The sequence below is a fragment of the Pipra filicauda genome, unplaced genomic scaffold (assembly GCF_003945595.2).
Source record: "Pipra filicauda isolate LSUMZ 115617 unplaced genomic scaffold, ASM394559v2 scaffold103_size3290846_pilon, whole genome shotgun sequence".
In the NCBI taxonomy this organism is placed as follows: Eukaryota; Metazoa; Chordata; class Aves; order Passeriformes; family Pipridae; genus Pipra; species Pipra filicauda.
The window spans coordinates 433,687-446,645 of record NW_024103474.1 but is presented as its reverse complement, the minus strand read 5'-3'; the positions used below and the strand labels follow the sequence as shown (position 1 = coordinate 446,645).

Below are 12,959 nucleotides of genomic sequence, written 5' to 3'. Positions count from 1 at the left end.
AGTGTAAGTAGTCTGTTAGATTTTAGCAGACTTCTTATGGCATTTTCAGAAGTTGCTCAGAAGTAAAGGGCTAATTTATGGGAGCACTGCTCTTCAATTGATGATTTCATAGCAAATTGTGCTGGTGTAATGACTTAAACTGAATTCTTCAGCCTCATATTTGCACATTCCTTAGCAAAGCAGAGGATAAAATTGCTGCTTTAGGCTTCAGTTGATATTTGCATTGCCTGGTATCCAGGCAAAATCATATCCTATCTGAAGTTTAAGTATCAGGAAAATTGAACATACTGATGCCCTGGAATAATCCAGTATTCCCTGGAATAATAAGATGCTCCTAGTATAAAATTTCTATCCTGGAGCAACCAGAAATTATTGGCAGAGCACATGTCAGGCTCCTGCCTAATGTGTGGTAAATGCTGGATAGGGGGACGGGGAGGCAGAGAAGGGTGTCTGCTGGAGGTGAGGGTTTGGTAAGAGCCTTCTGAAAATTTAGGTGCATGAACTTATTCCAGCCTTTCCCACACTGATGTGAACTGCCCAGTGCTCTGCAGTGCTGGAGCTGATGCTTCTGAGACACCAGCAATGAGTCTGATGCAGGTTGGGTGCCCACACACGGGTAGAGCTTCATGGGAACCTGCCAGGCACTGTTTGCTTTGGGGACTGCTTCCTGACCAGCAGTGCTGACACAGGTCTCCTAAAAACCAAGACTAACTTTCCAGTGATTTCCCTAATGATGAAGAAAAAAGTCTCTGACCCTGATGGCTGTGAGGGACAGTCGGGCTTGCTGTGCTAGACCCAGAAAATGCAAACCAGTTGCTGTTCTGCATCTGAAGAGGAATGGCAGGTTCACCAACCCTAGTCCTTGATGTTTGCAGAACAGCACAAAGCATCCACTGTAGGAAACAACTTTTTTGGATGTTTTTTTTCCCATGTACTGTACAAATATGCCTCAGTAAATCCTGACATGAAACATTCAATGGCACTTGCATTGTATGTTAGGGAAAATATCTTTCAAAAGCAATCCCTTTTCATCTCATGAGAATGAATGTCTGATTTGTATTTAAAGAGTGCACTAACTACAGATGAGGCATTGATAACTTGCAAACTTGCTTTTCTTAAAAACAAAACTATCATTACAGCACTCTGATGGACAAGCATGATTGAGGAATTTCACGTTTTAGTTGACAGTGAAGTTTTAATTACATAAGTCACTTGCTCCATTTCTTTGATGAGTAAGAGTATTGAAAATATCCTCTCATCATTGGGATGTCATAACTTTTATGGTATGCCCATATGGTATTGCCCAGCTCCTGTTTGGTTAGATAGCAACAGATAGCTCTTTGGAAACCAGCATGTTTTAGTAAAGCAAAAGCAAGAGATATATCACAAGAAAGCAGGAGAAAAAAGCACATGCTTAAGAATTATAGATTATATATATATACAGAAGAGTACCAAATTCTTCTGTAGATGTTATGTTACCACTAAGAGTTTTAATATTTATGACTGCACTTAATGAAGTTAAAATTTAAAAATTTGCACCTTTTTTTATTTTTTTTTTTACTTAACGAAGCTCAGGAAAAAGATCAGTTCCTCTAATATGGAAAATGCTTCCCATTCAGTTTGTGACATTAATGGTGTATCACATATTAGGAAAATCCTAGAGGGTCCAAACACACCTGCCCATTTAACAAACCCTACTCTGAAAAGTACTTCTGCACAAGACCTTGTAATCTCAATCACATTTGTAAATGAGAGAGAAGAAACCCTAAACCTTGAACAATCCCATCATCTTCTGGACTCCAGAGAGGTGCTGGAAATCTGAGACCCACAAATCTTCCGCAGTCTTTTAGTTACACAAGCCATATGTTGATAAAAATGAGGGTAGACCCAAACCACAGGTGATAAATTCCATTCATTCTTTACAACAGATAAGGGAAATGGAAGAGAAAGGGAGAAGGTACAGTAGAGCTAGTCAGACAATTTTTAAAAAAATACCTAAGACATCACATACTTAAATATGTCACAATCATAGTGAAAACTTCAGAAATAACGAAACTTTTCTGACCAACTTTAGTACCTCCTTTGAGGTACTCCTTTTTTTATTCTATACAAAAACTGTGAACAGTTCAGAAATGCACGTCCTGCTGTGTGATTGCAAATGCAATTGTGGTGGTTCCCTTGCACTGCACAGTGGATGCACCACTCGCTCTCAAACAGATTATCTCCAGTGGAAGATCTGTCCAGCCCAAGAGCCTGTTTAGTGTAATCTATTTTTGTCATACCTCATCTTGTTTTCTCACTTAGCAATTAGTTTAAGATAGGTTTAACACTTGTGCTGATGTGCAAGTATATCTCTGTGTTAAGGAACAATGAAGGTGTGGGGAGGAAAAAGAAAGGGAATGAGGGAGAGGCATTGTCTGACAAATACTTCAGCGTGAGAGTCAGAAGAGCTGCCTTCAGTTCCCAGCTTTGCTGCTGTCCTGTAGTTTGACCTTGAACCAGTCTCACTGCTTACGGGTACCTCAGTTTCCCAATCTTTAAGATGTAAATAGTGACTCTTTCTTTGTCCTGCAAGGGCTTCAGACTAAAGGGTCTTCATTATTAGTATTTTGGGAAACAGATAACATTGGAATTGGGTAAAGTAACTCTTCTACCTCCCCCACCCATGGAGTTATTGTAGCTGATGAAACCCTGCAAAGATTCCCAAGCTGTAATCCAAAACCAATTTGTTTTGACTTCAGTAAAATATACCAAAATTTTCATCAAATAAATGTAAACTCCTATGAATAAAAGGTAGTGATGCACAGCACCACTGAGACAAAAACGACAGTAAATCCAGCTTGAATCTGCACGGAAAGAATGAAAACTTGTGCATATGTAAAGTGGGTTGGCAATGGCTAAACCATTAATAACTACTTTAATAGTAATGTCTTGCAAAATTACATTCCATGGATAAACTACTTTCTTTTTTTTTTTTTAATTTAATTGAAAAAAATAGTGTTATGCACTGCCTAGGAAATCTCACAGGGTGGCAGAAGCTGAGTAACATTTCCGTTCTCTGTGAGCTCCGCAGTACAGCATCTCACGTTGTTCCCAAGTTTGTGTGCTGTTCTTCCCATGTTAACATCGAGATATTTTTTCCTGTGCCTATAGCGCAGAGGTTGAAACAAACCCTAGAGCCCTGTGACACTGAATATCCAGCTTTTGTTTCCGAACGCACTATAAAGGAGACCACGGGGAATATTGCTTGCGATGACTGTTTCAAGTAAGCCCTTTCAATATATTTTTTTTTTATACAACTGTTTGTGACAAAGCAATAAAACTGAATTATTCAAGGCTGTGCTGAAGAATGTGCAAGTCTGTTATGTTTTGCATTATGTAATGGCCTCTGTCAGGGTGTCATTTCTCTTATTACAGGGGTCATTTAAAAATTTGATGCTCTTAAATTGAAGTGCTGCCTATTATTTTCTGCCAAAAAAAATGTAAAACCAGTACAGGTTTATGTTAATTTCAAATAGTGAATGCTTTAAGACTTTTCCTATTTGCAGGCAGCATTCTAAGGACATTGTCTGTAAGATTTAGATGCAAAAAGGTAAGTGCTGTTCAGGCTCCTCAACAGGAGTGAAACCCTGCTGGATAGGTTAGGAGTTCCCTTGTGGTACAGTGAGACCTGTTTGTTTTACTGGAATGCCAAACAGAGTTTCCTTCTTAGAATTATTGGGCTGAAAGAGTGGGAGAGGATTAAATCCATTCTCCAAATGTTCAGTGCTGGGAAGCTGAGTTAATAGTAACAAATCTCACATGTCAGTGCTGCAATCTTGTCAGTTCTGCCAGTGCTACTGTAAAATCGTCCCTCATAGGGTTAAAAGAAGAGAAAGACTTCAGTGTAGCTTTCCTTCTTCACAATTGAAATGTCTTTTCTCTGCATTTGGTGGCTATGTGCAGTGACATTTTGACTGTAGTTCTGGTATCATTGTAGTGGAAATATTGCATAGGTATTGTTTATGCAAATATCTGTACCTTGAGAAGTCACTTAATTGGATTTCCTTTATGCTGAGTAAGTTGTCATCATAAAGGAGATGAGTATTTACAGCAATAATGTGTTTATCAATATGAATGTCAGGAAGAATTTATAAGTTGAACAAAAATTGTTATAACACTCTCTCTCTCCAGGCTAAATCAATATGCAATTAGCAAATAAAGGTGAAAACTTTGTCACTTTGAAGTCAATAGGTGTGCTTCTGGACTTAGTCCTATTTTTTCTTCTTGATATTTTCAATATTTTAAAACAGGAAATAGGAGTAAGTACAGTGGAGATAAATTTCAAGTGCTAATATTGACTTTTGATTTGCTACTGACCAACTTTTAAGTATAAGAACATTGTTAATGTCTAGTATGAATAATTGGTTTTATATGGCTTTGTGGGATAGAAGTATGAGAGTGCTTTGCTTGGGAACCCTTTAAGCCTAACAATAGGTCCCACTGACTGAAAAGTACAAACTCAACAAAATCAAGCCATGCTTTTTCCACTTGACATATCAAATACAATGTAGGTTACACTGCTATGAGTGCTTTGTGCCAGCATTGTAGAATTTAAGCTGCCTTAATTTGTGATAATTTAACACAAGATTACTGAGAAGTTGTGCAACAAATTATCATGCATCCCTTGAGGTGTTCAAGGCCAGGTTGGATGGGGTTTTGAGCAATCTGGTCTAGTGGAAGGTGTCCCTGCCCATGGCAGGGGGGTTGGAATTGGATGGTCTTTAAGGTCCCTTCAAATCCAAACCATTCTATGATTCTGTTTAAATATTGCAAACAGACATGATTCCATGGAAAGAAGATTAATTTAACAGGACTAGGTTTTCTCAAAGGAGTGCAGATTCTAGTCTGTGTTCTTAGGTAACTTCAGGTCAAAGAACAAGTTTCAAAAATAATACAATTCTGCAATACTTGGAAAGCACCAAGTTGGAAACTGAGTTTAGTGAAAATTATAGTATTTCAAAAATAATGCACTAAGATCTTTTTCATAGAAAAACATTTTGTGTTCCACAGTGGAAAAAAAAATAAAAGAAAACCCTGTAAGTTACAAACTGATCTCAAGGCACCCATTACTTCTCTCCACAAGCAATGGCAAAACCTAAAGAAATAATCCAGAAGAACTATTAGATTCTCATGGGAAAATTGTTCGTTATACCATTTACCCACTGTCATTAACAATCTACAAATTGCATCTAAGATTGCAGACTACATTGGATTCCAAATATTTTTGTTATAACCCAGGACATTTTCCCGCAGAACAGCTCAGGAATTTGACCCAAAGTCCTTTGTAGACCTACATCTTCTGACCCAGTTTTCTGTTTCATGGCTTTAGTACCAATAAATATTTTTACAAGCAAGTGTATTGCTTAATATTTGTAATTTAAGAATGATGGGCTCAATCAGTCAGAATTTAGGTTCAGTCATATATACAACAAGTCTGGCACTGACACCACGTCCAGTGGTTAATCTGTGCAGCATCTGTTGCATACCAGGCTCTGATTCAGATCCCTTTGAGTCAGTGGGATTATTTTCTGTGTCCTCCTTGAATCACATTATTGATTAATCTGTGATACATAATTGCAAATATTTATTACAAATAGAAAAAAAGATACTTGTAAATATTTAGCTAATTATACACCCCTTGGAATACTGAAAACCTATTTGAAAGGCACTAGGAAAGTCAGTGTATTGTGAACAGGTTTGCAAACAAAAGCTGTGCAAGTGCTCTGCTTCAAGGAAGTTGTGTCAAAAGTTACTCAAGTCACTGGCTTTTGTTCCTACAACGTCAGGCACAAGGGACTGAACCCTTGTCCAAAAAAGGAGACTAAAAGCAGTCTTTTAGCAGAAGTAAAAATGATGACTGATATTACTTGAAACCATATCCTGTTACTTAGATAAGGCATTTTGGTGCACAAATACTGTGGTTTTGCTAACAAGGTCACGTAGTGAGAGTCCAAGGCTCAGTTTTATTCAGTCCTGGGTGAGCTGTAACTGATCTTATAGAAATACTCTGCACTTCAGTTGCCAAAGTAAACAGTTACCAACTATAGTAATGAAAACTCTCTTATAAACGCTTCCAATCATAAATTTAATCATGGGTGCTTGGATTTAAATCAAAGGGGCCTCAAATAAATGATACAGTAGAAAGGGCTACATGCTAATTACTTTGTTAATAAGTGTCTCACCTTTTCAGTCACCTCTGGGAAACTTAGTGGAAGGGCACCTGTACACTGACTCAGGTACTAATTATATACAGACATATAAAATGCACTCTCTGTATGGAAACTTATCTCTTACTAGCAAAAAATAAATGCTACTTTGGGATAAATTGCAATGTTTAGAAATGATTTTCAAAAATATAGGTTTTATTAAGAAAGCAGGAGCCTGAAAGAAAATAAGAATTAACATAAGAATGTCATTAGGGTCAGGGTTTGGCTGCCCCACCCCATAATTTGTTGTTATTCAATATCCCAATGATTATTAAATTAATCTGTTATTTAAACAGCAACGAAAAACAAGTCAACCCACATTTTCTAAGCACTGTCAACAAGAGAGAAAAACTGGTTTTTTTTTTAAAAATCTGAAATGCTTTCATATTTTCCAGTAAGCTATTCCACTTTATAACAAAAAAAATACTAAAAAACTAAACCCCATTATTCCTGCAAACTCATAGGGTAGACTATTGAATGTCGTATCACAGCTTCAATTTTAGAAATAGTGAATTTGTAAAGAGAAGTATCTTTATCAATGTCAGCTGACACTCTGTGGAGTCAGAGTTACACTAATGCACTTAGTATGGGCTTTAAAGGTGTTGTGCTGCTCAGAGATGTGGTTTGGATTAGACATGAAGTTTGAAGTCTTAGGCTAAACAAGCATCTCAGGGCTGCTTGTAGTTTTATGAGGTATTACCCCAACATGACAGCCAATTTTAAATGTAAGTGCGTCAACTGAAGTTCTTCAGCAATGCTCACTGGTTACATTACCAGTTTTTGCCTTCTGGTGACCTCATCATTGCAAATTGTAATTGCACTAAGATTGTCTAAGGAAACCATCTTAGAAAGTCAGAGTTGTTGTTATAAATTAGAAGGGATGATGGTTGTTATGATATTTGACTGGAAAAATTTAGATGGTCTTTTACTATATCCTCTCATTTGTAGAACAAAAAAGTTTTTGTCTATTTGCAAATCTTATTTATGTCTGAAAATTCAAATTTTTTCATTAAACTTCACTCAGGAAAATATTATTAATTTCAGCTATAACTCTGGCTGCCTGTAGATCTTCTGTAGATCAGTAACTTACTTATCTGACTACTTATACTCTAAGTATATATGTTAAAATTTCGAAGGTCCAAGGAACCAGTTGAGTGCATAATTGCCACATATGTGTGTTCACTGTAAAAACTGTGGGTATACAGATCATGCAGCAGTTGCACAGTCAAATGCTTAAAAATTTGCCCTTTTAACCTCTCCTGTTCATGTGTGATGACATATTGGACTTGGATGAAGATCAAAAATCTGGCCTTACTTCCAATGACCCAGGGAGCAAAACCCCCTTCTCTTTTAATTGCAGCACTCACAGGTCCACAAGGTCAATACAGAAACCCCCAAGAAACTCCTTTGTTTCCAGTTGGTTCTTTGTGCACAATCTTGGGACACAAAATAAAGAGAAAAGTAAATATGAGAAAGACATATTCTCACAAGGGAAGCAGGGAAGTATGTGGCTACAATCATCCTAACCCTTGGAAAGATTTATGTGTGTTTTAATTATGCAAGATGAATGTGTTTACTTTGTTGGCTATCACAGGTAAATTGCCTGTTAAAATGGATAGGAACTACTTATTTGAATAAGCAGTGTCCCATATATTATGTCTTTGGCCCATTGGGGTGTTAGTAAGCAGACATTTATTTAACAAGGAAAATCATCAATAAACCAAATTACTTCTCTTACTTTGTTACAGACTGGACATTGAATGCTCTTTATTGTCAATAAAAGAGGTAAATGGGAATGGAACTGTAGGTCAGGGTGACACTCAACCCTTTATGTGTATTTATAATGGCAAATTTCAGACTTGTCCACTAAATGAGCAGATTTGGCAGTAACAGATAAATAACAACACAAATTAGATTCAGATTGTTCAGGGCATGAGTATATTAGTGTCAGGAATAGTGCAATCTGCAGACGTTAAAGTGGTAATGGTTTTTAAAAACCACTTAATCTTGAGACATACCACCATTTGCTAAAATATTTCTACATTGCTCTCTCAGTAGAAGCTTGCCAAACTGCTGTACTTGATCATGTTTAAAATGTGTAAATAAATACCCAGTTCAATTTACCATGAAATAAATTATCATTTGCCTTTTCAGATGTAGTTAGTTTACTTCTAAACAAATCATCTTGCCGCATAAAACAACCAAAGCATCAAGGGCCAATTTCTTCACATTCAGAGCTCTATCTGTGTGCATCAGAATGTCCCCTTCTCTGTCCTGGAGTTGTTAGGGCAGTAACTTGTAGTTGGTCTTCTAAAGACATTTTGGGCTGTGTTCCTTTTACTGTATCCATCTTTCATGACTGTGAAGAAAGGGTTCTCTGTATTTCACCAGGCTTTGTTTAGCCTGCGTGTTTCTGCATTCTTGCTTTTTTCAGCAGCTGTGCCAAGTACCTGTGTGATAACATGCACATGAATGGTTCTGACCTGTGCCCGTGTTGAGTCACAGGTGTGCTGTAGACAAACTGCTCCTGGGTGATCTTTACAACATTGAACAGACCTTAATTTCAGAGAGATTGTTTAGATGTGCATGAAAGTCAAGGAATATCTTCAAGGGAAACTCGATATTTTGCGTACCTTAGTGGTTAATCAGTGAAGTCTCAAGAATCACAAGCTAAATATATAGAATTGTCTTGCACTTCTTTTTTGAAAATCAGATCTTCCAGACTTGCAGAACACTTATGACTGTTAAAAAGTCTTTAAATTTGAGGCAACAGCAGTATTTGTAGAAACTTATCCTAGCCAAAACCCCAGAGCTCTAGAAGACCTAAAAATACTTTTTTCCCTGTTCTTTCCTTGTAAAAAGTATCAAATTATACAATTTAAACTGCTAGAATTGTTTATTAAAGGTCTTTATACTTAGCTTAAAATTTTATATTGTGCGTTACCCACACATCTCCACTTGCAGGCTGAGTAACTTTCTCTTCACTTCAAAGGCAACAGTGATTATAATGTTTGTCATGCAGGTGCAATTTAAAGTCACTGTATGGGCAATTTAACTCTACCCTTTGATAATGTATATTTTGAATGACCAGTTCAGGAAACACTGTAAATTACTATTTTCATTTAAGAAAAAAGGTATATAAAATAATAGAGCATGACATATCTAAGCTACCAGGCAGGTCTTTGCCTGCCAGTCATTAGTTTAACAATCTTTTGGGCAGTTTTCAAGGATGAGGTATTTTTGCTTTCTTGCTTTTTTTGTTTTTAAATAGACAAAGATTTTCAGTATTCCTTTTTTTGTTTTGTTTTGTTTCAGAACTTTGTTATTATGCTTGTTGAATTCAGGAGTATTTTAGTTGCTTATACATAGAATGCCACCCTATCCTCAGAATAGTCTTTCATTTTATCTCAGTTTCTATGTATGAGGGTGTTCCTCCAAAAATCAAAACCATGGAGTTTGTTTGTTTAGTTGACAAAAACTGTGTAAATCTGTACTCAGTTTCTCTCCCTCGATTTACTTGGCATTTTAGTCATCACAAAAATCTTAGAGAATGAAAGAATCACTATGGGTCAGGAGAAAAAGTATATGTAATGTAAAAAAATTCTGACTACAGTAACCTGTCTAGAAGGATATTTTTAATGGCAGGAAATATATTGAATGAGAGGGGGACTTTACAGAAGGAAGAGAAAGATGAGGAAAAAGTGGTCTTTTCATGCAGATATGTGCAACTTTTTCTTTGAGAGGCTTCATAGCACTGGTCGTGTAAATACTGTAAAAGCTTGGAGATCTGCAGGTCGACTTCGTAGAAATTCAGTCTGTTAATGTTGTCTGAAGTTTTTGCTGTAGGTTTTTTTCTAACAAGTAGGATGAGACCTCTCCTAACTCCCCACTTCCCTACTTATGCCTTCCAAATGACACTAGAGCTGATTTACTTGAGAAGTTTATAAATGCAACCTCTGCATGGAAAGGTGGTGATCTCCACCCATACGCTGTTCATAGTTAAACTCAGTACTCCTATAAAATGTGAATACTTAAAATTTAACTGAATTTTACTTTTTATACAAGCATTAATAATTATTAACCAAATGATAGATAGTATCTGATGCAATGAAAGGATGCTTTGTAATGATAGGGGATTTAAGAATGCCAAAATATATAGAACTAATCAGTAATATATATTATATTAATCAAAAATGGTTTGGAATAGGAAAAATTATTAGAATTGAGAAACAATGCAATGAATTTTTAAAACCAGGTACACTTGTGAAGGATAGCTAATACTAGCACATTAATTTTATTTTATAATGTATTCTTATTATATTATACTCTAATAAAAACAATGCAATCGTGGCAAAGACATCTGCACGTGTAGCACTTCTCTTTATAGAGGATTTAAGAGGGCTTAATGGATATTTAAAAACCTTTAACTTAGAAAAACAACATGAATCTTAAGATTTGAGAGCCATGCAAGGAGCACTTGTATATTACATAAAATAATATCGAATTTTAACTGGATACAGAGAAGATAGCATATACTGTACTTAATTCTTTCAGATGTGGCCTTCTCAGCCTTACAGCGATAAATGAACAGCCCCTTTGCAAAATACACTGTGGGCACATTCAGTGAGCAGTTTAGTTCTAAGATTTATTCCACTTTAATGTGAATTCTGCTCTTTATATTTCAGTTTCTGTTGTGTAGCTCTTGGCTACGGTCATATTGTAGATTAGACTAGACCTAAAGCTGTGGAAAAGAGTAGTTACCAATTCAGGCAATTCAAAATTTACTTTCACAATGTCATATGATATTTGTGAGCCTTCCTAAACCAGAGTATACCAACTGGCTTTTTAATCTTTAAGATATATTTAGGACCTAGCATAGAAATCATACAGTATTTTAAAAACATAATCTGAGATGTCTCTCAATACAAACCGCAGTTACTTAAGTAGGGCTGCAAAACTCTGCTAAAAACCCATTTTTGCTAACATGCTATAGTAGAACTGCATTTTCCAGCCTGGGTAACTTCTCTGACCTCTCTATTGTTGTCCTGTTAACCCATGTCTCTGCAAAAAAGCTAATTCCAACGTTTTAGAGACCTGTGATATGATTTGCTTTGTTCCAATTTGTGTCTCCTCTGTTGTTCATTGTGAGCTTAGAATCAGGTACTCTCTCTGCCTGTGGACACCCACTTATGTAATATTCAGCTCAGGTTTGTTCAGGGGTGTGAATGTCAATTCATATTTAAAGTTTGTAGGATTTCTAGGCTTACTTTCTTTGTAGAAATTTTGCAGTCCATTTTAAACCTAGAGATCTGAAGCTCTCCATTATCTTACACCGTCATACGGGACAGCAGCTGGGCCGAAAAGGTTATGACCACTGTCATTACACAGAGTTACTTTTGTCACCCTAAAGGCTGTACACTCAAAATTTTTGGGTGCTTGTAGCATTTCTGTTACGCAGTTGGTCAAGCACTCATATTTGAACATCAATTATTGGAGAAAGCATCCCCTGACTGAGAGTGAAAGAGGATCCGCACTTCTGGGGTTTCCTGTCTAAAAACCCACAAACATTCAGCACACACAGGAACAGTGAGGATGGCATCTCTCATTTAAATCCTTGGTTCTAAACTTTGCTCTGAGTATGTTTGTACTGACATCAAGTTGTGCTACAGTCAGTCAGGCTCTATTTTGCTAGGATGAGGTCAGGGTCAGATTACAGGCCTGAGGCTGGGAGTTTATCTGCCTCTTTTTATATGAGAGAACCACTAGCTGATTTTTTTATACACTGCTCCAGCTCTCAGAAATGTTATTATTGGCATATATGTTATTTTTATAAATTGCATTAAAGATATTCCATTCTCTATCATCATTTATTTGGAAAAAAACCCACAGAAAACAAGTAGCGCAACTTGACTGTGATATAAACATTTCATTCATTCATTTAAAAAATATGATAAGTGAGAGAAATGTGGGTTGGAAATGTGGCCAGCAGCCTGGAAAGCACATGATAGGAGTTGGGAAATAGCAAAGTGGATATCTGCACTTCAGTTGAATGCTTAAAGTTTGTTCCAGACCATTAGGGTTGAACGTTTGCAACCAACATTATGTGAGTAACATATTTGAGTGCAGAGCACACAATATTTTCCATTTACTGTACCCTGCTCCTGGTATGTTTTTTCTTTCTCTAAAAAATAGGAAAGATCAAATTTGACAGATATGAAATGTAATCGCAAAGTAACTACTCATCTTAATCCAGACTGCTCAAACATCATTAATGGAGGTTTGCACACAAAAAATACACTGCAAGGCCTGGAGGGAAATGGCTGAATTTACAGCAATGCTCAAGCACCAGAGCACTCAGTGAGGACTATTTAAGTTGAGTACCATGGAAATTCAACCTACTTTTTCACATCTTTGTGTATGTGTTTAGGTTGCCAGTTTGAAAATATTATTCTCCCTTTGTTTCATTTCAAACTCCTCACAGTGAATTTCTTCTATTCTTTGTAGGATTCGTCTGCGTAAGCAAAACAACTGGTATTTAAAAGATCTTTTCTATTGCCACCTAAAACTGATTGGTATGACTGTGTATGTGCAGGAGTGACACATGCTAACACAACAATGTGTTATTTTTCTAATCATAATTTGAATGTAAGTCCCCCCGTGACTTTAAACAATAGTAATAGTGTTCCTGTAGTCATTAAAGAAACAAATGGA

General features: G+C 36.5%; 1 protein-coding gene across 1 annotated transcript in view; it reads left to right on the top strand.

The window, feature by feature from the left end:
• The window catches only part of CACNA2D3 (calcium voltage-gated channel auxiliary subunit alpha2delta 3), a 407,078-nt gene that overhangs the window by 385,453 nt on the left and 8,666 nt on the right, over positions 1 to 12,959 (top strand). The window contains exon 35 of the mRNA XM_027728083.2: positions 3,154 to 3,265. Within this exon, the coding sequence (XP_027583884.1) occupies positions 3,154 to 3,265 (112 nt within the window). The remainder of the gene's footprint in view (positions 1 to 3,153; positions 3,266 to 12,959) is intronic.